At 57.3% G+C, this 19,694-nt stretch overlaps 2 protein-coding genes across 6 annotated transcripts in view; both read left to right on the top strand.

Annotated features, from left to right (window-relative positions):
* The window catches only part of AHCYL1 (adenosylhomocysteinase like 1), a 27,579-nt gene extending 11,378 nt beyond the window's left edge, over positions 1-16,201 (top strand). For 2 of the 3 annotated variants that reach the window (XM_017821424.1, XM_017821426.1), the window contains exons 2-17: positions 3,161-3,272; positions 4,319-4,462; positions 5,131-5,231; positions 6,024-6,126; positions 6,968-7,062; positions 8,100-8,206; positions 8,292-8,408; positions 8,554-8,617; positions 10,068-10,156; positions 10,640-10,710; positions 11,388-11,482; positions 11,557-11,655; positions 12,129-12,197; positions 13,135-13,213; positions 13,637-13,757; positions 14,337-16,201. In XM_017821424.1, coding sequence (XP_017676913.1) covers positions 3,161-3,272; positions 4,319-4,462; positions 5,131-5,231; positions 6,024-6,126; positions 6,968-7,062; positions 8,100-8,206; positions 8,292-8,408; positions 8,554-8,617; positions 10,068-10,156; positions 10,640-10,710; positions 11,388-11,482; positions 11,557-11,655; positions 12,129-12,197; positions 13,135-13,213; positions 13,637-13,757; positions 14,337-14,343 — 1,473 coding nt within the window. In that variant the 3' untranslated portion in view covers positions 14,344-16,201. Of the gene's footprint in view, positions 1-3,160; positions 3,273-4,318; positions 4,463-5,130; positions 5,232-6,023; positions 6,127-6,967; positions 7,063-8,099; positions 8,207-8,291; positions 8,409-8,553; positions 8,618-10,067; positions 10,157-10,639; positions 10,711-11,387; positions 11,483-11,556; positions 11,656-12,128; positions 12,198-13,134; positions 13,214-13,636; positions 13,762-14,336 lie in introns of those variants that run through there. The other variant, XM_017821425.1, reaches the window with a different exon arrangement.
* A 565-nt stretch (positions 16,202-16,766) lies between these two features.
* Positions 16,767-19,694, top strand: part of STRIP1 (striatin interacting protein 1) — a 17,063-nt gene continuing 14,135 nt past the window's right edge. Inside the window, exons 1-3 of one of the 3 annotated variants that reach the window (XM_017821459.1) lie at positions 16,767-16,832; positions 18,584-18,653; positions 18,901-18,975. In XM_017821459.1, coding sequence (XP_017676948.1) covers positions 16,782-16,832; positions 18,584-18,653; positions 18,901-18,975 — 196 coding nt within the window. In that variant the 5' untranslated portion in view covers positions 16,767-16,781. Of the gene's footprint in view, positions 16,833-16,869; positions 17,002-18,370; positions 18,504-18,583; positions 18,654-18,900; positions 18,976-19,694 lie in introns of those variants that run through there. The other 2 variants (XM_017821457.1, XM_017821458.1) reach the window with 2 other exon arrangements.

Genomic DNA, 19,694 nt, shown 5'->3' on the forward strand with positions numbered 1-19,694 from the left:
ATGACACGGTGGCTCCAGCTTTCCCAAGGGATCAGAGTATCCTCCTAGCTTGGAGGTGTGACTGGGAGCAGCAGTGCCCTGTGAGAACTTGGCGGGAGACGGTGGATCCTGGTGTTTTCCTTCAGGACACCTCCCCAAATCCCTGCTGTTCCAAGCCTGTTTGGCTCCCATCTCCTCCTTTTCCGGGATAGCGACCCTGGAAACCCCTCGGCTCCATTCCTGTGCAGGGAAGTGGGTCCTGCCTTGTTTTCCCTCCTTGGCCACGGATTCCTGGGACAAAAAAATATTTTCCTTGCTCTCAAACCCTCGTGCTCCACCCGCTTGGAGGAGCCGCTTCCAGCAGGATGAGGTTCGGGATGCGATTCCCAGAGCGCACGGAGCCGCAGCCTCCAGCCGGGAATGCCGCCTGTTCCGATCCCAGTGACAGCCCAGGGATTAGGAGATTTGCTCTACCTCCTTAATGCAGCTGCAGCACGTGGGGGCTCCGGTCACGCACTCTGCTCCGAGCCTTTCCCGGCCTCCCTCCGCTCCCTGCCGGCCCTGCGGGAACATCCCGGTCTCCCAGGGCTTGGATGTGCCTGTGGCTGCTTGGACTCGGGAGCTGCCCGTGGTGTTGGAGGATAATTTTAGCCAGGGCAGATTTTGCTAAGCTGGGGAGTTGGGCTGAGCCTGGTAAAGCCCCGGCTGGGATTACTGGGGGTGATTCAGCACTCGGGTGTTTTGCTTTCCCCTTGGATCCGATCCCACCATTCCCGTGTTCCCCCAAGGGCTGTTTCTCCTGCGGAGGGGGGCTGTGCCTTGGAGCTGGCTCAGCACCCACAGCCGGTGCTCTGAGGGGGTGAGGGGAGATCGTCCTGTGGGATGTTGTGGGATCAGGGAGCACAACAGCCTTCCACCCCCATCCTCTCCTTCCCAACGCATCCCAAACTTTGCTCCATGAGACCATCCAGGCGGCATATTTCCCTGCCAGGAAGTGCCCTATCCCAGGATTCCCACATCCAGGACAGACGGACCTGCACCCTGGGCTGGAGCACCCTGGGCTGTCTGTGCCTTGTCTCGTTTTTCCCTCCTGGATTCACCTCTTCCCGAGAAACCTTTCCCAGAGCTGGAGGGAATTCCCCAGCTGACACTTGAGGCTGTTCCAATGCCAGCACCTGGTTTATGGGCAGAGGTTTTATTCCCTCTGGTTTGATGAGCTGCCAGAGGAAGAGCTTGGTCCTGGAATTGCTGTTATTTTTCCCTCCCTGGAAATGCCCACCAGGAATATGCCGGCACAGAGGTGGCACAACTCTTTCCCAGAGTGTCCAGGAAGGATTGATCCAAGAAATATAATTCCTTGTTGGGAAATGTGGAGACACTGCTGGTACCTGTCTGGAAGTGCTTCTGCCCCTCTTATCCCACCAGCTCTCCCATGGGAATGGGGGTTGTGGTGTCCTCTGGATCCTCCTTCTACTCTACATGGGAATGGGAGTTGTGAGACCCTCTGGATCCTCCTTCTACTCTACATGGGAATGGGAGTTGTGAGACCGTCTGGATCCTCTCTCTGCTTTCCTGTGGGAATGGGAGTTGTAGTGCCCTCTGGATCCTCCCATTGCTCTCCCATGGGAATGGGGGTTGTGATTCCTTCTGGATCCTCCCTCTGCACCAGACTACCTCAAACAGTTGGGAAATGAAGCCTCCAAATTCCATTTAGCATTCCCATTCCTTCCACTGATACAAGTTCAAGCAATTAGTGTCAGGATCCAACTGGAATCTGCTGGGAGGTCCGGTCTGGGAAGCGGATCCATGTCCAGGATGGAGGAGCTGGCTGGAAACCTTTCAGCAGGAGCACCCCCAGGAATGCCTGGGATGCTTGTCTGGTGGTGGATCTGATCCGTGCTGGGCCGTTCCTGGAGTCCCACATCATCCCACTTGTCCTGTGTTCCCTCCCGAGGGAATCCCACACTGCTTTTGGCCCATCCTCTGGGATTCTGCAGGATCCATGGCTCCATTTTCCACCCCAAAAAACCATGGTGGTGCTGCACCTCCCCTGCTCAGATTCCTCCTTTCTGGAATGGATCATCCCAACTAAATCCTTTCATTCCTCTCCTCTCCAAGGCTGTTTCCCACATCAAAGCTTTCAGGGAGTTTTGGGGATGGCTGTGGCCTGGGAAACCCCTCCTGGAGGCCCTTGTGGGCTGTCTCTTCCCATCCTCTTGGTTTATCCGGGATCCCCTCGAGGTCTCCTGGGAGTGCTTTGTGAATCCCGCTCCTGCCGCGATATCTTATCCCTGGGAAGTGGCAAAATTAAATCCTGGAGACACAATCCGAGGGAAGAGGCCATGCCGGGGTTCTCTGCTGGGGTCTCTCCTGCATTGCAGCATTCCAAGGAGGGGGCTCCAGGGTGGATTCCCTGGTGCTTTCCCTAATTCCCTTTCACTTCCGTTGTCTCTCCCTGGCAGGAGCAGCAATGAGTCCCTTTGCATCTCATACCGGGCGAGCACAGCAGTTTTGGGTTATTTCCCCCTCTTTTAATGAGTTAAATTTGCTGATCCAGTGGAAGTGCTGGAGCCCGGAGTTGCCTCTGGCCCAGAAAGGAAGGAGGGGTGGCTCTTTTGGGGGATCCTCTTCCAATGGAAACATTTCCTGCCGAGGAGGGTGGAAGCCAATGCAATGTCAACTTCTCTTTGTTGAAATGTTCTCTCCTGCCGAGGTTTCAGTGTCAGTTTTGGAAGGATGTGCCGTGTTTTTAACCTGGGGGATGCTCTGCTCCTGGGGAGGAGCCTGGAAGCGCCAGGGATCTGCTGGGACCGTCCCAGCTTTCTTGCTGCTGAATTTTTTGGGCAGAAATCTGGCAGAATCGGGGCATGGATTTGGGTTGGACAAATGTGACCCTTGAGGGAGCCTCCTGGAGCTGGGAATGGGTTAAAGGGGAGGTTCCTGGATGCTCTTTTTACCTTCAGGTGTTGTGTCAGACCTGCTTTAACCTTCGAGTTGGATCAGGCAGAGGGTCCAAATTGAGGGGTTGGATTTTGGGATCTGCAGCCTTGTTGTGTTTGGTGACGTTAATTTTTGTGACTGGGGCAGCCCAGGTGGACTGAAGGGATCCATGGACAGCCACGGAAGGTGTCATGCCCTGAGGGTCACCCCCTGATCCAGCACTTCTTCCCTTTGCTCCCAGCAAATCCAGTTTGCAGATGACATGCAGGAGTTCACCAAATTCCCGACCAAGACGGGCCGGCGCTCCCTGTCCCGCTCCATCTCCCAGTCTTCCACAGACAGCTACAGCTCTGGTAGGTGCCAGGTCCTTGCCCCTGTATGTCCCATATCCCAAATCCGGCCCTGGTGCCGCTGGGAATGTGCTGCTCACACCCCGTGGCGGGATTGGTGCCGCTCTTTGCACTTGGACACGGAGGGGATGGTTCCCGAGGCTCGGGCGTTGATTACTTTTTGATAACTCTGCTGTTGTAGAGAACAGGAGTGCAAAATTCCTTCAGGATGTTGGCCTTCCTTAGGAGATTGGTGGTTTGAGCCATGAGTGAAAGCTGGGAAGGGAAACAGAGTAGAAACCTGAGGGGTGGGAGGTCCCTGCGTTCATAAGACCTGGATTCAGAAGATATTCCCCCCTTCCTTTTAGCCAGAGGGTTTCTTTGGCATTCCCAGCTGTCCTGAGCAGGGGCAGATCCTTCATCCCCCACTCCCCCCACCAGCACAGGGAGCTCAGGGCTCTTGCAGCAGCATGTGGAACTCCATCCCTCTCCTCACTGGAAAACTGGAGTGCAGCTCTCCGGGCCAGCACCCCACAGCGAGCCCTGCCCCGACTGCTCAGTCCTGATCGGAGCTGGAGGTGCTGCTGGACACAAAACACCTCAGAGAGCCCCTCCCTGACTGCCCAGTTCCCACCAGGGTCTGTCCCCAGCCAGGGAGGGCACCCTGGGATCCATCCCACACCCAAAGGGGGAAGCAGTGAGGGTGGACAGGCTGGGATAGCCGGGGGTGTTCAGCTTGGAGGAGAGAAAACTCCAGGGAGATCTTCAAGCCCCTTCCAGTGCCTGAAGGGGCTCCAGGAGAGCTGGAGAGGACAAGGGATGGACAGACAGAACAAGGGGGAATGGCTTCCCACTGCTAGGGTTAGATGGGATATTGGGGAGAAATCCTTCCTGTGAGTGTGGTGCGGGGCTGGGATGGAATTCCCAGAGAAGCTGTGGCTGCCCCACGCCTGGAACTGTCCAAGGCCAGGTTGGACGGGGCTTGGAGTGACCTGGGTGAGTGGGAGTTGTTCCTGCCCATGGCAGGGGTGGGACGGGCTGAGCTCTGAGGTCTCTCCTCTCTGGGGTAGCTGCATCCTACACAGACAGCTCCGATGACGAGGTGTCCCCCCGGGAGAAACAACAAACCAACTCCAAGGGCAGCAGCAACTTCTGCGTGAAGAACATCAAACAGGCCGAGTTCGGGCGCCGGGAGATCGAGATCGCGGAGCAAGGTACGGCTGGAATGTTGGGATTATGGGATCTGGGGCAGCCCTGGGCCCTCTGCAGACCAGGAGCTGAGCCCTGGGGATTCCCACTCCTGCTCCAGCCTTGGAGAGCCTGTTTTCCCCCTCAGATCAGTCAGGGAAGAGCTGGATGTGCCAGCAGACGTTGGTGCCCTGTCACAGCCATTTTCGAGCCCTTGCGGGGCTGAATGTTGGTGGCTTTGGGTGGACAAGGATCTTGGAACATTTATGGGAACCGGGAGTCCCAAGCCCTTCCCATGAGGCTCGTGGGAAGCCAAGTTCCCATTTCCAGTGGGGTGATTGGATGACACTGCTTTCCCGTTAGAAGGGGGAGGTAATCCAGGCCCGTTTGGAGCAGCTCCTGAGGTGGGGCAGCTCTGGGGTCACCTTTAGGTGCTCCGAGGGCTGTGGCTGTCCCCGGTGCCTCCCGGGGCAGACCAGGCCCACCCCTCTCTCCTGGCGTGGCCAAGTGACAAATGACCCCGTGGTTGATCCCGTTTGGCACAGCCCAGGCAACGGAGAGTTTGCTCCTGGGCCGTGGAACAGCTCCAGCACAGATGGTGGGGCTGGAGGGATCCTGGGAGAGCCCAAAAGTGGGAGAGGAGCTCCAGCAGCTCCGGACGGAGCCGGCATTAACCCCTCTCTTCCTTTTGCAGACATGTCTGCTCTGATTTCACTCAGGAAAAGAGCCCAAGGGGAGAAGCCTTTGGCTGGAGCCAAGATCGTGGGCTGCACCCACATCACGGCCCAGACCGCGGTGAGTCCCGGGGAGAGCCCGGCTGTTCCCTGGGGAACAAAATCCCAGCCTTGGGAAAGGGATGAGGCACCTTCAGAACTCCAGGAACATTTTGGGAAGGTTCTGCTGCAGCGTTTCCCCAGGAGCTGATCTGGGATCGGTTCCTGTGCCTGTCACTGCTGCCCCAGGCCTTCCATGATCCTGGGGTATCCCTGATCCCAGGGTATCCCTGATCCCTGGGGTATCCTGATCCCTGGATATCCTCTATCCCTGGGGTATCCCTGATCCCTGGATATCTCTGATCCCAGGATATCCCTGATCCCTGGGATATCCCTGATCCCTGGGATATCCCTGATCCCTGCCCCTGTTCCCAGGTGCTGATTGAGACGCTCTGTGCCCTGGGTGTCCCTGTATCCCTGTATCCGTGATCCCTGATCCCTGTATCTCTGATCCCTGTATCCCTGATCCCTGTGTCCCTCTCCAGGTGCTGATCGAGACGCTCTGTGCCCTGGGTGTCCCTGATCCCTGTATCTCTGATCCCTGTATCCCTGTATCCCTGATCCCTGTATCCATGATCCCTGTATCCCTGTATCGCTGATCCCTGTATCCCTGTATCCCTGATCCCTGTATCCATGATCCCTGTTCCCTGTATCTCTGATCCCTGTATCCCTGTATCCCTGTATCCCTGATCCCTGATCCCTGTATCCCTGATCCCTGTATCCCTGTATCCCTGATCCCTGATCCCTGTTTCCAGGTGCTGATCGAGACGCTCTGTGCCCTGGGTGCCCCTGATCCCTGTATCCCTGTTTCCAGGTGCTGATCGAGACGCTCTGTGCCCTGGGTGCCCAGTGCCGCTGGGCCGCCTGTAACATTTACTCCACACAGAACGAGGTGGCTGCTGCCCTGGCAGAGGCTGGTGAGTGATGGGAGCTGCTTTAGGGGATCATTTTTAGGGAATTTCCTATTTATGGTTTTTAATTTTATATTTATTTGTCTAATTTATTTGGGGTTTTTTATTTTTATTTATGCCTAGCTTATTTTATTTTTTACTTTATTTTTTATTTTTTATAAAATATTTTATTTTTATTATTTGTCTTAATTGTGTGTATTTTATTTATTTGTTTAAATTAACTTTTATTTATTTTAATCTTAGCTATTTACTTATCATTATTTATAATTTATTTTAATTTTTATTAATAATTTATTTATTCTTTTAATAGTTATTTATTAATATTTTCTTTTATATTTATTTATTTTAATAGTATTTTATTTATTATTATTTTAATGGTATTTTATTTATTATTATTGTAATGAAAATTTATTTATTTTATTTTTATTTAATTATTATCTATCATTTATTTTAATTTTTATTTGTTAATTTTAATACTATTTTATTTATTTATTTTTACTCAATTTGTGTTTATCCTAATAATTATTTTTAAACAGTATTTTTTTGTTTTATGCATTTATTCTCATTTTTTTAATCTTATTTTTTATTTATTTATTATTTATTCTTTATTTATTTTAATCTCATTTATTTTATAATTTTTTTTTCTCATTTCATATTTATCTTTTAGGGAATTACTGTTTTCAGGGAGTATCTTTTCGGGAGGGATGGGCAGGTGTAACCCTGTCCTTGGCTGTGCTGTGACCCTGGCACGGCCCTTGCCCCTGTGTCCGTGTTTTCCCGGAGCTGGCGGAGCAGGACAGGGCTCTGCCAGGCCCAGGAGGTGCCAGGGATGCTCCTGTTCTTCCAGGGGTGGCCGTGTTTGCCTGGAAAGGGGAGTCGGAGGATGATTTCTGGTGGTGCATCGACCGCTGTGTCAACGTGGACGGCTGGCAGCCCAACATGGTGAGGGCTCCTCCTGCTCCTGCTCCTCGCCATTCCCGCGCTCCCGGGGCTGTCCTGCCATCCCAGGGGGCTTCCAGTCAGGGGCCTGGAGAACCACAGCTGGAGCTGGGCTGGGAGCGGCCATGGCAGCATTAGGAGCTGCCAAGGCAATGTTCAGGCTTGGGAACAGCTCCTGGTGGAGCTGCAGGAACAACGTCCTGGGCTGGGAACAGCTCCTGGTGGAGCTGCAGGGACAACGTCCTGGGCTGGGAACAGCTCCTGGTGGAGCTGCAGGGACAACGTCCTGGGCTGGGAACAGCTCCTGGTGGAGCTGCAGGAACAACGTCCTGGGCTGGGAACAGCTCCTGGTGGAGCTGCAGGAACAACGTCCTGGGCTGGGAACAGCTCCTGGTGGAGCTGCAGGGACAACGTCCTGGGCTGGGAACAGCTCCTGGTGGAGCTGCAGGGACAACGTCCTGGGCTGGCACATTCCATGACATGGGAACAGGTCCTGATGGAGCTGCAGGGATAATGCCCTGGGCTGGCACATCCCAATGACATGGGAACAGTTCCTGATGGAGCTGCTGTGAGCCAAGAAACACGGGACCTCTTTCCCCCTGTGGGAGCTCTCCCAGCTGCTCAGATCCCACCCCTCTCTCCCAGAGTCAAATGTCTCCCCTGCTGGGCCGATGTCCCCCCGGTCATGGGCCGTGGTCCCCAGGCCATGTCCGTGTCCGTGCAGCTCCCGCAGCCTCTCCTCTCCCGTTTGCTTCCAGGATGGATGTTGTGCCGTGCTGAGCTCAGCCGGGTTAGTTAGTGCTGCCTGTGCTCACATGTCCAGGCTGCAGAGCAGTAGGAAAGGCAGGAAATCCCGTTGGGATCCCGCAGCTCCTCGCAGGGGTAAGGAACCCTCCGTGCTGGGAGGAGACCCCGAGTTGCAGGCAGGAGTCCTGGCCCTCCGGCAGTGCCTCAAGACATTCTCCACCTCTTTTCCCCCATCCTGTCCCCAGCCAGTGCTTTTCCCGATGGGAGGCCTGACTGCTCTGTGTTTTTCCCAGATCCTGGACGATGGTGGGGACCTGACCCACTGGGTTTATAAGAAATATCCCAGCGTGTTCAAGAAGATCCGAGGGATCGTGGAGGAGAGTGTGACTGGCGTGCACAGGTGGGGAATTTGGGAATGCTGATCCTTAGGGACATCCCTCAGGGATTGCTGCCGCCTGCCCTGACCTGCCTGTGCCCTCTGCCAGGCTGTACCAGCTCTCCAAGGCTGGGAAGTTGTGTGTCCCAGCCATGAACGTGAACGACTCCGTCACCAAGCAGAAGTTCGACAACCTGTACTGCTGCCGGGAATCCATCCTGGATGGGTGAGTCCGGCTGCCCCTCCTGGCACTTCCCACGGGTGGGTTTGGCTCCGGCTCCTCCTGAGCGGGGCTCAGACGCTGCTGTGCCCTGCAGGGCCTGGTTCTGGGGGGTGGCTCATCCCAACACAGGTCTCTCTCTGTCCCCCAGCCTGAAGAGGACCACGGATGTGATGTTTGGAGGGAAGCAGGTGGTGGTTTGTGGTTATGGGGAGGTGAGTTCCGTGAGCTGTGCTGGCCTCCCTTGAGCCCAGCACCCGCCACTTCCCTCTGCCAAGAGCCCTTGTCCCTGCCAGAAGGAGCGGATCCGACCTGGGGAGTGATTACCAGGGAAATCTCACAGAGATCAGGGCTCAGGTTTCCCAGTTTGCTGCAGATTAGCTGGGCTGCACAGCTGACACTGCTGGGAACACTGGCCTGAGCCACAGCTCCCCACGGGGCTCCATCTGCTGTCCCTGGCCCCAGTTCAGCTCCAGCCTGGCTCTCACCAAGCAGGGACAGGCTGCAGCTTCCTGGGAGTAATGTTCTGGCAGAGGGGGATCATCTCACAGGCTTGTCACTGATTCTGCCCTGGAACTGCAGGGAGCTGCCACCTTCCCTCCATCTGTGCATGTCTGTGTGGGTGTTTGTCCTCCCACACTGAGCGGGGCCTGGCAGGAGCTGCAAAGGCTCTTCCCAGCAGGAATTCGCTCCCTGATTTATTCAGGCACCAGTGGAGCCCAGCTCTGCCCCACCAAGGCTCTCATCCAGGGCTCTGGGCCGGCCTCTGGGAGTTGTGCTGGGAGTCGTTGTCTCCAGGGCCTGTCCTGAGTTTTACTGGACTTCTTCAAAGCAAGGGAGTCGTAGAACCATGGAATCCTGGAATGGTTTGGGTTGGAAGGGACCTTAAAGCTCACCTCGTGAGCCACAGGCAGGGACAGCTTCCACTATCCCAGGTTGCTCCAAGCCCTGTCCAACCTGGCCTTGGACAGTTCCAGGCATGGGGCAGCCACAGCTTCTCTGGGAATTCCATCCCAGCCCCGCACCACCCTCACAGGGAAAGATTCCTTCCCAATATCCCATCTAACCCTTCCTCTGGCAGTGGGAAGCCACTCCCTGTGTCCTATCCCTCCATCCCTTGTCCCCAGTCCCTCTCCAGCTCTCCTGGAGCCCCTTTAGGCCCTGGAAGGGGCTCCAAGGTCTCCCTGGAGCCTTCTCTCCTCCAGGGGAACATTCCCAGCTCTCCCAGCCTGAGTCCAGAGCAGAGGGGCTCCAGAGTCATGGAATCCCAGGACTGTTTGGGTGGGAAGGGACCTTAAAGCTCATCCACTTCTACCCCCTGCCCTGGGCAGGGACACCTTCCACTAGCCCAGGTTGCTCCAAGCCCCATCCAACCTGGCCTTGGACACTTACAAGGATGGGGCATCCCCTGGAAAATCCATCCCAGCCCCTCCCAGGGAGGAATTCCCTGCCGATATCCCATCTAACCCTGCCCTCTGGCAGTGGGAAGCTGGGAGCCTTGAAGGGGGGAGCTGGGCTTGTGTCAGCTGTGCCACTCTCCAGGTACATCCTGAGCTGCCTCTGGCACCAGGCAGATGGTTGGGATGAGGATGTCCCAGCCTGGGATGGGTCGGGAAGGGGTTGTGGCCCTGCTGTGGCCGTGCCCCCTCACGCTGCTCTCTGCAGGTGGGGAAGGGCTGCTGTGCTGCCCTCAAGGCCCTGGGGGCCATCGTGTACGTCACCGAGATCGACCCCATCTGCGCCCTCCAGGCCTGGTAAGGTGTTCCCTGCTGCCTGGCAGCATCTCTCCATCTGCTCTTCAGCCCCTTCCAAACCCTTCCCAGAGGCTGGAACAGAGCCAGGATGACCTGAGGGTCATTTTGGGGAATAAACCCTTTGTTGGGGTGTGACGGGGTGGATTTCAGGGCGCGGGTCCCACACAGAAGGTGTTCCCTGGCTGGCCTGGGGAGGCTGCTCCTTTGGAAATAAAAGGTATTTCCAAAGTATAAAACACTGGAATCAAGAGTGGGAAATATTTCCATAGTTGGTTGTTTTGGTAGAAGCTGTTGAGGGGTGTGAGGTGTGTGGAGGAGGTTGGACAACCATTGCACAGCCCTTCCTCACGCATCCTGGGGGGGTGGAGGATTCCCTGGCTGGGCAGGAGCAGTTTGGAGCTACTGGCTTCCCTCCTGGCCTGGGATGGGGAGGGAACAGGCTTCTCCTGCTCGTTGTGATCCCTCTCCCCCTGTTTGTTCCAGCATGGATGGATTTCGGGTGGTGAAGCTGAGCGAAGTGATCCGTCAGGTGGATGTGGTCATCACCTGCACAGGTAGGGCTGGAGGAGGCTGGAGCAGTCATTCCCAAGGCAACTCCCAAGGACACTTTGCTGCTGTGTGCTCCTTATTTTCCAGGAGCAGTAGCTGGACTTTGGAAAGAGCTTTTCCTCCTCCTCCCCCCTCTGATATTTGGCCACAGTCCCATGTCCCGGGGCGGAGGGACATCCCAGTGTCCTGAGGGGATTTGGGGGTCTCCTGGTTAATTCACAGGACAAAAGATCAAAGATTTGGGGTCTGCAGCTCCAATCTCTGCTCTGTGTGAGCAGGGACAGGACCCAGGGAACGGCTGGAGCTGTGCCAGGGCAGGGTCAGGTTGGATCTCAGGCAAAGGTTCTTCCCCCAGAGGCTGGTTGGGCACTGACCAGGCTCCCCAGGGCAGTGGGCACAGCCCCAAGGCTGCCAGAGCTCCAGGAGCGTTTGGACAACGCTCTGAGGGACAGGGGGGATTGTTGGGGTGTCCTGGGCAGGGCCAGAGGTTGCTGATCCTTGCGGGTCCCTTCCAGCTCAGGACATCCCATGACAGCACTTGTCCCACATGTTTCTCCCCTGTCCCGACCAGGAGGAGCCTCGTCCTGGTGGGAAGTTCATCAGATGTTGTCCCAAGCTGAGCTTCTCCAGCTGGAATTCAGGGAATGAGAACCCAGGGGGTTTGTTTTTGCTGTTCCTGCAGGGAACAAGAACGTGGTGACGCGGGAGCACCTGGACCGGATGAAGAACAGCTGCATCGTCTGCAACATGGGCCACTCCAACACCGAGATCGACGTGGTGAGTTCAGCCCCACGGGCTGTCCCACCCTGCTCCTCCTCCCGTGGCTCCAGCTCTCCCTCCTCCTCTTGCAGACCAGCCTGAGGACCCCCGAGCTGACCTGGGAGCGGGTGCGTTCCCAGGTGGATCACGTCATCTGGCCCGATGGGAAGCGGGTGGTGCTGCTGGCTGAGGTGTGTGGGGAGCTGGGCCACACTTCCTGGTGGGAAATCATGGGTTTATCCAGGTGGAAAAGCACTGGGAGGAGCTTCAGGGCTCAGAAAAGGGTTTATTATTGTATTTATTATTTTTTATTTATTATTTTTTCTGTCCTTTTCTTGAGGCAGGGGGGTGTGTCCTGTCCCACACGCACCCACAGCTGGGTCTGTCAGACCCCTCAGCCAAACCCACCTGCTCCAGCTGTGCCAGGGATTCCCAGGCAGGAATCTGGCTCCTCTTCCCATCAGAGCTGCTCTGGCAGGAGGGAGGGACTGGCTTTTCCAGGGACCACAACACTCCCCAGCCTTGAAGCTCAGGGTTGGGGTGGGAGTTGGGACACAATTGGGATGCTCTGGGCACAAAAGTGGCTCTCGGGAGGGGGTGGAGGTGAATCCCACCTGGAATGTTGACTGGGTTTGGATTTGGGGTGACTCCTGCTCTCCCCCAGGGCCGGCTGCTCAACCTGAGCTGCTCCACAGTTCCCACCTTTGTCCTCTCCATCACAGCCACCACTCAGGTCTGTACCCAGGAGGGGCCTCGGGGGTGGAGATGCTTTGGGAACACCCTGGGGTGGGGCCTTGGAATACCACAGGAACCACCTCTTCCCTGGGGTGGATTAATGCTGGTGGGAACTTGGTGTTTTGGGTGCAGGAAGTTTTGGGAGAGCTTTGAAATGGTGCAGATTTCGAATGACACAGATCTCCCGCTGGGCTGGGAGATGGGCTTGAGCCCCTCGAGCACAAGTTTAGGCCCCCCAGCATGGGTTTCAGCCCCCTTAACTCAGGTTTCAAGCCCCCAAAGCACAGGTTAAGCCTCCCAGCACAGATTCCAATCCCGACAGCACAGATTTAAGCTCCCCAGCAGAGGTTTAAACTCCCCCAGCTGAGGTTTAAGCCCCCTAGAACAGGTTTAGGGCTTACCTCAAAGCAAGGCTGGTGGGACTGGGAACATGGAGGGAACTGGTGGGACTGGAGGACACTGGTAGGACAGGGATCATGGGGAGACTGGAAGGGTTGGGAACAGGGAGGGGATTGGTAGGACTGGGAACAAGGAGGAGATTGATGGGGTTGGGAACCTGGACACTGGTGGGGCTGGGAACATGCAGGGACTGGCAATCCCCCCCTTGCCTCGTGGCACAGCAGCTCTCAGAGGTTTAAGAGAGGCAGAGCTGCTCCATTGTCCTCCATCCTCATATTTTTCCATGGGGTTTTTCCCAGCTGCTACAAACAGCTCGTCATCCCCTCATCCCTGACCCTGACCCCCTTCCCAGAGGGATTCTGGACATGCCCTGAGCTGGGAGCCTTTCCCTCAGGGCACCTTGGAAATGGTTGTGCCCTCCCTGTGGCTCCCAAATCCTTGTCACTGTCCCTGTGCTGCCGTGGCTGGTGGCCATCCCTGGGTGTTCCTGGGCTGTCCCTGAGCATTCCCAAATTTTATCCCCGTGCTCTCCACAGGCTCTGGCTCTGATTGAGCTCTACAATGCTCCCGAGGGCCGCTACAAGCAGGACGTTTACCTGCTGCCCAAGAAGATGGGTGAGTGAAGAATTCCTTAGGAATTCTGTGCGCCAGCTGTGTGAGATGTCAGGAAAAAACTCACCCCAGGGCTGGGAAACACTTCCAGAGGGAGAAGGAGTTCAGGGAAACCAGCAGAGGCAGCAACTTCGAAATGAGTGGGGGTGGTTTGATTTATTTCCCTTGGTGTCCCACAGTGTGGGAGGCATCCCCTCTCCTTATGCTCCCTTCCCCAGGGTTTCTCCAGGGTTTTCCATGCCATCCTGGTGCCTTTGGGGGCACACCCAGCCCAGGCTTGGGCTCAGCTCTGCTCCAGGCGCTGTGTTGTGGTGACTCCGGGGGGGGTGATGGTGATGGTGGCGATGGTGACTCCCCCCCTCAGCTCCCTGGGGTGTGGGAGGGTTGTGGGTCCCCCTGATCCCGTTTTCCCTGCCCCATTCCCAGATGAGTACGTGGCCAGCCTGCACCTGCCCTCGTTCGACGCCCACCTGACGGAGCTCACGGACGACCAGGCCAAGTACCTGGGGCTCAACAAGAACGGGCCCTTCAAACCCAACTACTACAGGTGAGGGCTGGGAGCACCTCCAAATCCACAGGGACAGGGCTTTGGAATGTGCCTTCAGCAGCAGAAGGATGTGGACCTGCTGGAGTGGACCAGAGAGCCCACGGAGATGCTCCTGAGGGCTGGAGAACCTTTGATTTGGAGGCTGGGAGAGCTGGGAATGCTCAGCCTGGAGAAGGGAAGGCTCCAGGGAGACCTGAGAGCCCCTTCCAGTGCCTAAAGGGGCTCCAGGAGAGCTGGAGAGGGACTTGGGACAAGGGATGGAGGGACAGGACACAGGGAATGGCTTCCCACTGAATACTGGGGAGGAATTCTTCCCTGTGAGGGTGGTTCGGGGCTGGGATGGAATTCCCAGAGAAGCTGTGGCTGCCCCATGCCTGGAAGTGTCCAAGGCCACTCTGGAGCAACCTGGGATAGTGGAAGGTGTCCCTACCCGTGGCAGGGGTGGGATGGGATGAGCTTTAAGGTCCCTCCCCACCCAAACCAGTCTGGAATTCCATGATTTGGGATCCCCTTGGCGCTGGCACAGCCTCAGCTCCCAGGATCTGTGTTCCAGCCCTCACTGTGCCCCTTCTCTCCTAGATACTGATGGACCATTCCCAGAAGGACCAGACCACACAAGGCAACATTCGAGAGATTATTTTTAAAAATCATTTTTATTTTGGTTTACCTTTTTTTTTATTGTTCCTTCCCCCCCCCCCAAAGCCATTTTCCCCATTTTTACATTTCTCTGTGGTTTCAAGGCCAGGATTTCTTTTCCTCCCCCTTTCCCACCATCACATCTCAGTCTGACCTGACCAGACCAAACCTGGCATTTGCTTCTTGCTTCCGTGTGCTGAAGCCTGTGATTCCCAGCCCTGGCTTTGGGAGAGGTTTTCCCTTTCCTGCTGTTCCCAGGGCACTTCATTCCCGCAGCAATGGGTTTGTTTTGCTTTCCTTTGGTGTTTTTTCCCACCCTGGTCTCCCCGTGGATCCAGAGATGCTCCGTTTTCCTTCTCTTTTCTTTCTTTGTGTGGAATTTCTGCAACTTCTAAATTGCCTTAAAGAGCCCAGTTTTAGCTGCTAGATCCCTGCTCCGGGTGCTTCCCGGGAGCAGAGCAGAGCCTGCAGGACGCCTGGAATGGGATGGGGGGTCCCCAGGCCCCTGTGCCGACGTGGCCCGGCTTTGGTGGCCACTGACCCGGCTTTAGTGGCCACCTGGGCCCGGGGGGGAGTTTTTTCAGGGTGCTAATCTTGAATCCGGATGGGGGTCGCTTTTCCCAGCATTATCCTCATCTCTCCCAGGTTTTTTTTTTTTGGGTTTTTTTTTTTTAGCCAAACTGCACCTTAATTGAGTTTTAAACCATTTTTTTCTTTGTTTAGTTGGTTTTTTCTTCCTCTTTTCCTTCTCAGTCCTTCCAGAGCTGTTTTCAAGAGTGGGGATGTTCCAAGGGGATGTCTAAGGGATGTTTCCCAGGATGTGGCTGCTTTCCTGTCTCCCAATGGGAAGCACCGGGCGGGGGGCGGGGGGGTGTTCAGGGGGCCTGGGGTTTTTTGGGGGGTATTTCCCTAATTTTTTTTCCAGCTGGATGCAGAGATGAGCCTTCCCCACACCCTGGGCCCTCTGCTCCCTGTCCCGGCCCTCCCAGCTCTCCCCTAGCTGTTTTCCAGCCTCTTTCCCAAGTGTTTTCCAGTCCCTTTCCCGTGTGTTTTCCAGCCCCCTCCTCAGCCCACCCCCGCTGACATTTCCCTTCCCCATTCCCGCAGCTTTTCCTGGGAGTGGGAGACGCTCCTTCCAAGCCCGGGAGGTTTCTCTTGGCTCTTTTTCTCCTCCCCAAACCGCCTCTGTCCTTGCCCCAGCGCCGGGGAGGGCGGGAACAGCCCCAATTCCGGCATCTCCCGGTACAGGGATCATGGAGATGCTGCGGAACCCGGGATTGGAGCTGTTCCCTCCCCCATCCCCGGGATCCCCCTGGGAATTTGTGGGGCTGTGGGGGACAGGAGGGGGGGTGGGAGAGGTGCTGGTGGATCACCCCCCTCTCATCCCCTTCCCACCCTGCCTGGTTTCCTCCTGGAATGTTGCTGGGTCGCTCCACAGATTTTGGGGATCACCCGCCTCGCCTTCCCTGTAGATTTTGGGGATCACATTCCCTTCCACCACCACCCAAACCTCACTGGGAGGGCTCAGCGAGCCGGGATGGCATCTGTGATGATGGACTGGGAGCAGGAGCATCCCCCCTTTCCCAGGAGCCAGGATTCTCCCCCATTTGGGAATCCTGGCCCCCCCTTTTCCCACCCTTTTGGGGCGCAAGGGCTCTGTGTCTGGACAAGCCATGGCAGGGGGGGCCTGGGGGCAGCAGCAGGGAGAGGTTTATTTTGTATATGAATGATTTTTAATGAATGCAATATTAATCCTCGCAGATGAGCAATAAATCATTAAATCTAATTAAACTATTAGGAAAAGCCGAGCACTCGTGGTTCCGGAAGGTTTATTTGGTGTTGTGGGGGGACCCTGAGGTGTGTCTGAGTAGGGAATGAGACCCGCCTTTGGCCACCTCCAGATGGATTTTGGGTCCCAACAGAATTCCCTGAGTGTCCTTAGAACCGTGGAATTTTGGGGTCTCACCCTCTCTGGGCACTTTCACTTGGGCTTTAGACACCATCTGGGTCCCCTCTGAGCACTGCCAGGCGCCCCCTCTTTGGGGTCTGAGCCCCCCAAGCTCTTTGATTTGAGAATTCCCTCGTTCCAGGCCCGTAAATTTGGGATCTGCCCCCCCCCGCCCCTCCCAACATGGCGGCCTCCAGTGGCCGGGGGCACGTGGGGCGGAAGTGCCCCTCCCAACATGGCGGCGCCCAGTGCCGCGCCACACTCAGTATGGTGGCGCGGGGGCGGAGCCCCGTTTGCCCCGGTCGCCGCGCCGCCCGCGGCCAGCAGGGGCGGGCAGGGCCAGGCTGTGACGCGGCGGCCTCGGCGGGGCGGCGAGAGCGGCGGCGGAGCCCCATCGCACCCACCGGACACACCGAGCGCCCCGCGGCGCCACTCCCAACATGGCGGCGGCGCTGCCCCGGCTGTCGCTGCCGCTCCCGCGAGAGGAGGGGGTGAGTCCTCGCGAGAGCTGGCGGCGGAGCGGCCGCCATGGAGGCGGGCGGCGGCCCCGGGCCGGGCCCGGCAGCGGCACCGGGCAACAACAACAACAGGGGCCGCGGCGGGGCGGCCGCGCCCGCCAGGGGCCGGGACATGGCCCGGCCGCCCAGGAAGGACTCCGAGGTCAGCGGGGAGGCACTGCCCGGGCGGGGCGGGCCGCGCCGGGGCTCGGCGGGGCCTGCCCGGCCGTGCCGGTGGCTGAGGGGGTGTCGGTGCCCGCGGTGCCGGTGTGTCCGTGCCCGGGGTACCGGTGTGTCCGTGCCCGGGGTGCCCGGTGCCTGGCGGTGCCGGCTGTCTGTGGGTGCCGGTGCCCGTTCCCGGGCGGTGTTTCCAGCCCCTCCTTCCTCCGGGTCAGCCCCGGACCGGCCGTTGTCCCGGAACCAGCTCCGGTACCGATTCCCAGGCGCGGTCCCGGTTCCCCCCGAGCCGCGGTGGCAGCGGAGCCGGAGCCCGGGTTCGGTGCCCGGGCTCGCTCGGTGCCGGTTCCCGTCCATTCTGTCCATCCCTCCTTCCCCCAGCCCCGGGCCGGTGTGACCGGGGTGGAGCCCGGGGCTGGCTCGGCCCCAGGACCCCAGTCGGGGCTCTCCCGGCCCGTCCCGGGGCTCTCCCGGTGTTCCCGGCCCGGAGGGGTGTGGGATCCCGTTTCCATGCTCGGAGCAGGGGTGGATCTGGGAACCGACCCGCCAAGGGCACGGTGGGGTCCCGGGATGTCCCCCCTGAGCCGGGGAGGCAGGGGGAGGGCGTGGAGCCGAGGGGGCTTTTGGCGAGTGTTTCATTCCTGTGACGGCCCCAGAGCCACCTGCTCCCATGGATGGGGGATGGCAGCCCTGGAATGGACTGGGGGGAGCTCCCAGTGCAGAGCCAGCCCCTCTCTCAGGGTCCCAGGATTTGGGAGGGGGCTGGGGTGGGTCTGGGTGCCCCCAGATTTGGGAGGGATCTGCTCTGGGTCTGCCCCTCGCTCAGAGTGGGTGCCCCAAAATCCTGCTGTGGATCTGTTTCCCCCTCAGGGTTGGATGCCCCAAAATTCAGGAGGTTTTGCTGTGGATCTGCCCCCTCCCTCAGGAGTGGGTGCCCCGATATTTGGGAGGGTTTTGCTGTGGGTCTGGGTGCCCCGAAATTCAGGAGACTTCTGCCCCACTCAAGGGTGGATTTCTTGAAATTCCGTGGGTCCCTCCCTAAACGGAGCTGATATTTTGTGTCTAAAGCTTCTCCTGGGTGGTTTTCCCGCCTCTCCGAAGTGTTTGGAACAGTTCCATCCTCGCTAATCCTGCTGACACCTCCTCCCCGCGATGGCACGGGGGGGGGGGGGGGGGAGGGCGGGGATAGCCCAAATTTTTCCAATTCTATGTGAAATGTGGGAGCTCTGAGAGCCCCCTAATCCCACAGAATTCCCTCCCCATCTCCTGCCGTGTTTGCTGTGCTGTGGGGGCTCCCCCAGTGTTTAGGGGGTGTTTGAGGGTGTTCTGGGGTTGCTGCAGTGGCTCCAGCCGGGCAGTCCCTGCGGCACATCCTGGATGGAGCCGCAGGAGGTGGGTTGGAGTTGCCTCGGTAACGTTGGTGCTGCCGCAGGGACATTCCTGGTCCCTAAACCAGGAAAAACAGCCCTGGCTTTGCAGGAGGACGAGGTGAATTGTGGCTGTTTGCAGGGATTTGGGGTTTTCCTGGGATGTGCTGGAATTGAACTGATTTTTCCGGTTTTTTTCAGGGCTATTCGGAGTCTCCAGACCTGGAGTTTGAATATGCAGACACGGATAAATGGGCAGCAGAGCTGTCAGGTGAGGAATTCTTGGGACGCATCAATTAACCAGTGACTTCCTCTGCTGGGACAATTAAAGGAGCTCTCTCAGCTCCATCATTATCCTTAAAAACCTGATGGATGTTAAAAGGGAAGGGATCCATTTAATGAATGTTGTCAGCCTTATGCTGGGTGGGTTTTTTTGGGGAATTTTGAGGTTTTGGGCTAAAAGTGCAGTTCCCAAGTTGCAGCTCTGCAGGTTTTTGGAGCTTCCCTTCTCTTGGCAGAGCTTTACAGCTACACAGAGGGGCCAGAATTCCTGCTCAACCGAAAGTGCTTCGAGGAGGACTTCAGGATCCACAGTAAGAGCTTTTCCATGGATCTGTCACCCCCTGGGGAGGGACAGGGATCTCTCTTCCTAGAGAAGAGGAGCCTGAGGGCAGAGCTCATTGGGATCTGCAGCTTCCTGGGATGGGCAGCTCCGATTCTGCTCTGGGTGAGCAGGGACAGCACCCAGGGAATGGCTGGAGCTGTGCCAGGGCAGGGTCAGGTTGGATCTCAGGGAAAGGTTCTTCCCCCAGAGGCTGATTGGGCACTACCCAGGCTCCCCAGGGCAGTGGGCACAGCCCCAAGGCTGCCAGAGCTCCAGGAGTGTTTGGACAACGCTCTGAGGGACAGGGTGGGATTGTTGGGGCATCCTGGGCAGTTGGACTGATGATCCCTGTGGATATTCCCTGAGGCCGTGACTCATCTGGGAGGTGGAAGAATCCCTCTGTCCATCACATCCCTGGGTGTCCATTGCTCCCAGCAGCACCGGGTTCCCTGTGGTGCTGGATCCCTGGAGCATGTCCCATTCCCTCATCCAGCTGTTGCGGTTTTCCCATGGTGCTGGATCCCATGGGTGTGTCCCATTCCCTCATCCCACTGTTGTGCTTTCCCATCGTGCTGGATCCTTGGGTGTGTCCATGGGTGTGTCCCATTCCCTCATCCCACTGTTGTGCTTTCCCGTGGTGCTGGATCCTTGGGTGTGTCCATGGGTGTCCCTCATCCTCTCATCCCAGTGTTGTGCTTTCCCGTGGTG

The sequence above is a fragment of the Lepidothrix coronata genome, unplaced genomic scaffold (assembly GCF_001604755.1).
Source record: "Lepidothrix coronata isolate B3197 unplaced genomic scaffold, Lepidothrix_coronata-1.0 Scaffold90, whole genome shotgun sequence".
In the NCBI taxonomy this organism is placed as follows: Eukaryota; Metazoa; Chordata; class Aves; order Passeriformes; family Pipridae; genus Lepidothrix; species Lepidothrix coronata.